Source organism: Mandrillus leucophaeus, unplaced genomic scaffold (assembly GCF_000951045.1).
Source record: "Mandrillus leucophaeus isolate KB7577 unplaced genomic scaffold, Mleu.le_1.0 Scaffold242, whole genome shotgun sequence".
In the NCBI taxonomy this organism is placed as follows: domain Eukaryota; kingdom Metazoa; phylum Chordata; class Mammalia; order Primates; family Cercopithecidae; genus Mandrillus; species Mandrillus leucophaeus.
The window spans coordinates 3,169,051-3,173,718 of record NW_012102499.1 but is presented as its reverse complement, the minus strand read 5'-3'; the positions used below and the strand labels follow the sequence as shown (position 1 = coordinate 3,173,718).

Sequence of the window (4,668 nt, the reverse complement as noted above, 5' to 3'; positions counted from 1 at the left end):
GCAACTGCTGATATCCAGCGACTGCTGTCTCGGGAGTCCCTGAAAGATGCCGCTCCCTCTGTGTCCCCTTTGGATTCTGCAGGTTCTGCGACTGACTCATCATTCACTTTGTCGTCTGCCCCCTCAGCAACCCCTACAGAAGACCTAATATTGTCCCCTCGGCCCAAGCTCTCTCCACCCCAGTTAATTCTTTCACCTGACTTGATCACCTCCTTAGCTGACTTGTTTTCACCCTCATCACTGAGGGACCATCTGCCACCACAGCCTGTTTCTCCCCTGGATTCCAAGTTCCCCGTAGACCATTCCTCACCCCTACAGCTTCCCTTTCCCCTTCTCCCACCATGTCACATTCAGAGAGTGGAGTCCAGTCTCCAACCTGAGGCCAGTTACTGTCTGAACACCATCTTTTCACTTGACTCCACCCAATGCCAAGATATTTCCCAGGCCATGAATCCCACTGATTCATGTGCTCATCATTACAAACCACCAATCTCAGCTGCTTTACCACTGGAAGACTGCTCTGTGACTCAGTCGAAATCAAGACTCACCATTTTGAAGCCTTTTGCAGAGATGTTATCTCTAGGTGGCTCTGGTGGGACATCTACCTATGCCCCAATAATCAAAGGCATTGACCATTCATGCCCTGCATCTTCAGAATTCTCCTGGTGGCATCCTCATGCCAAGGACTCTTTTTCCTCCAATTTTGTGCCATCTGATTTCATGGAGGAGCTTCTTACCCTTCATTCTTCTGAGGCCCCTTTAGGGTGGCACTCTGTGGCCAACGTCATACAGCCTGTTAACATCTCCTTTGTCAGTCATGACATTCTGGCACTCCTGGAGAGACAAGTCAAAAAAAGGTGTGATCTCCTGATGTGGAAAGAAAATGAAAACAAAGCAGGATCTTTCCCAACACAACTTAGGCCAAACTACCAGCTAAAGTCTTCACGGAAAATGTTAGCCTCAATTGCTGATAAGCATGACTTGGCAGCCTCCCTTACTTTTTGGGCTAGTAAAGGCAAACTAGAGGGGCAGCACATCCATCAGCAGCCCCCATACTCTAAGTGCTTTGAGGACCATTTAGAACAAAAATATGTGCAGCTCTTCTGGGGTCTCCCATCTCTGCACAGCGAGTCCCTTTACCCTACTGTTCTTGGCCAACGTGGCCATTCCTCCATGTTTGTATTCTTCAATGGCATTACAAATACATCTATATCCCAGGAATCCCAAGTACTTCCCCCTCCCCAACCTCTGTCCTTGCCTGATACCCAAGCTCCTGTCTCTTATACACATCTAGATGTGTTGTTCTACCTGGTATTGACCCTGTATTTGTCACCCACCGAAAAAAATAATGACATCCAAAAGGTAAGGAACTGTGGGTGAACACCCAAGAGAGATGCCCTGTTGTTGTTGCCCAATACTATTCCCACATTCCTAAATAAGTCTGGTTGGTTCAGGGACATGTCTTACATGGGAACTCTGAAGAGAGGATAGAGCTTCACTCTTCTGTGGAAGAGGTTGGGCAGACTTATTGGTTCAGGTGGACTAAGGTTTCCATCTGTAGCTCATAGACTACCTATCTGGCTGTGGTGGAGAGTTTCAGGATAAAATCCTAAACACAGTAATTCTGTGGTCCCAGATGGGATTATTTAGAGAGTATGGGCTCTCTGAAGGAGAACAGTCTCTGCTGAAATTTGATCATGAGTCACATTCCCATGTCAACTGTCATTCAACAAAGCCTTCATGTTGGGCTGACAGGGAAGTAATGCTGAGAGTCTCTGAGCAGAGGCTGGAGCCAGGGGTCTGTCTCTGGGACACTTGCCCTGTGAGGGAGCACAGATGTGACTGTTGGACTCTGAGTCTGTGCCCTGGATGAGGACTTCTAACTCAGCACATCAAGTGTGGCTCTCACAGAAGAAATCCTCTTTGAGGATTTTTTGGAGAAGGGAAAATGGGAAATATTTTATCTCCGTTAAAAATTGACAACAGGAACGTATTTCTGTAATTAAAGAGTCATATGATTCTTGTATAATGAATGAATGAATGAATGAATGAACTTCATAGAGTGTGAGAGAAGTGAGTCCCAGTCTGTCATTATCTTTCTTTTGTCCTCAGCATCAGGGCAGAGCCAGGAGGAGAAGGAAAGGTGGGACATTTAAAGGTAACGTCAGTCTGCTCTATCTGAGCTTCAAGGGTGACCCTTTCTGTGTCTTTCATGAGGACTCAGTCCAATGAATTCCTAGAATGTCAAGTTACTAGATACAGTCTTAGAAAACAGAGCCCTCAGAAGACAGGCTGAGGGGAAAGCAATGAGACCTGAGACACTGCTTATAGGCCCTGCTCTGCCCATTCATGGGCATGATGGAGTGATGGACCTGAGTGATGGGTGTTGCCCAATTTGTGGCCAACTGAGATACCGAGGAAGGACTACTGGTTGACTTGGAGTCAGAGCTTCTGTCTCACAAGTTTGCATAAGTATGTTGACTTCCTTGATGCTCGGATTCCTCTTGGAGGTAACCACTGATGTCTGTGTTTCACATGGTTGTTTTGAGTATCATATGGGGTAATGTATGTGAAAGAAGTTTACTAATGATTCCACATACACATGTGAACTTGTGAATATTATCAATGACTATTATCAATGACTGTATTATCAGGGACTATTTTCTACTGATTCTTGGGGCTATCAGAGTTTAATATCCCAAGGGTCTTCCACAGAGTGACTTCTGTATGATCCCTGTGCCTCTACGTTCATTGCATATAACATACTCTTCTGGTTTCCCAGACCGGAAATGTTTCCAGAGAGAAGTGGAAGAGGAAAGGAAGCTGCTTTCTATTCTGAAAAGGTGATTAATCTTTCCCCTTGGGTTCTGTTCCCACCCCCTCCTTTTTCTTTAGTATGTTCTGTTCATTTCAGGGATTCCTTGTAGCCTGCTGTAGTTTTGGGAGTGGGTAGCCATAGGAACAGGTATGTGAATGAATGCTTTGGGGAGAGGCTATAGTGAGGTCATATGACCTCATATATGGTGAGTTCATGGGTGGGGGGCAATGTGATGTGGGCAGCAGGCTTCAGGGGGCCCCACCCATGCCAGGCTAACAGACTCTCCTTTCCTTGTTCTGGTCCTGGCTGCAGCTTTGGATCTCCTGTTTCCTGCAGTCCTCTGGGCCAGCGTCATGATACCACCCGCTTTCATCGACTGTTATGCCCAGACCCTGTCTGTCAGGTGTGTAACAGAGCAACTGCTGATATCCAGCGACTGCTGTCTCGGGAGTCCCTGAAAGATGCCGCTCCCTCTGTGTCCCCTTTGGATTCTGCAGGTTCTGCGACTGAGTCATCGTTCACTTTGTCGTCTGCCCCCTCAGCAACCCCTACAGAAGACCTAATATTGTCCCCTCGGCCCAAGCTCTCTCCACCCCAGTTAATTCTCTCACCTGACTTGATCACCTCCTTAGCTGACTTGTTTTCACCCTCATCACTGAGGGACCATCTGCCACCACAGCCTGTTTCTCCCCTGGGTTCCAAGTTCCCCGTAGACCATTCCTCACCCCTACAGCTTCCCTTTCCCCTTCTCCCACCATGTCACATTCAGAGAGTGGAGCCCAGTCTCCAACCTGAGGCCAGTTTCTGTCTGAACACCATCTTTTCACTTGACTCCACCCAATGCCAAGATATTTCCCAGGCCATGAATCCCACTGATTCATGTGCTCATCATAACAAACCACCAATCTCAGCTGCTTTACCACTGGAAGACTGCTCTGTGACTCAGTCGAAATCAAGACTCACCATTTTGAAGCCTTTTGCAGAGATGTTATCTCTAGGTGGCTCTGGTGGGACATCTACCTATGCCCCAATAATCAAAGGCATTGACCATTCATGCCCTGCATCTTCAGAATTCTCCTGGTGGCATCCTCATGCCAAGGACTCTTTTTCCTCCAATTTTGTGCCATCTGATTTCATGGAGGAGCTTCTTACCCTTCATTCTTCTGAGGCCTCTTTAGCAGGGCACTCTGTGGCCAACCTCATACAGCCTGTTAACATCTCTTTTGTCAGCCATGACATTCTGGCACTCTTGGAGAGACAAGTCAAAGAAAGGTGTGATTTCCTGATGTGGAAAGAAAATGGAAAGAAATCAGGATGTTTCCCAACACAACTTAGGCCAAACTACGAACTACATTCTTCACAGAAAATGTTATCCTCAATTGCTGATAAGCATGACTTGGCAGAATCCTTTCCCTTTAGGGCCAGTAAAGGCAAACTAGAGGGGCAGCACATCCATCAGCAGCCCCCATACTCTAAGTGCTTTGAGGACCATTTTGAGCAAAAATATGTGCAGCTCTTCTGGGGTCTCCCATCTCTGCACAGCGAGTCTCTTCACCCTACTGTTCTTGTCAAACATGGCCGTTCCTCCATGTTTGTATTCTTCAATGGCATTACAAATACATCTATATCCCAGGAATCCCAAGTACTTCCCCCTCCCCAACCTCTGTCCTTGCCTAGTACCCGAGCTCTACCCTTGCCTCAAACCCTGCCCCAAGGTCAGTCCCCACATCTCACTCAGGTCCAGTCCCAGGTTCAACATCAATCTCCACTCCCAGCCCTACTCCCTGGTCCTCTATTCCGGATTAGGATCTGTGGAGTGTGTTTTCATAGACCCCAGAACGAGGCACAGT

The 4,668-nt window shown here is 47.3% G+C and overlaps 1 protein-coding gene across 1 annotated transcript in view; it reads left to right on the top strand.

The window, feature by feature from the left end:
- Window positions 1–4,668, top strand: part of LOC105541650 (spermatogenesis-associated protein 31D1-like) — a 12,120-nt gene that overhangs the window by 2,253 nt on the left and 5,199 nt on the right. Inside the window, 3 exon segments of the mRNA XM_011982789.1 lie at window positions 3–1,362; window positions 2,716–2,843; window positions 3,131–4,408. Coding sequence (XP_011838179.1) covers window positions 3–1,362; window positions 2,716–2,843; window positions 3,131–4,408 — 2,766 coding nt within the window.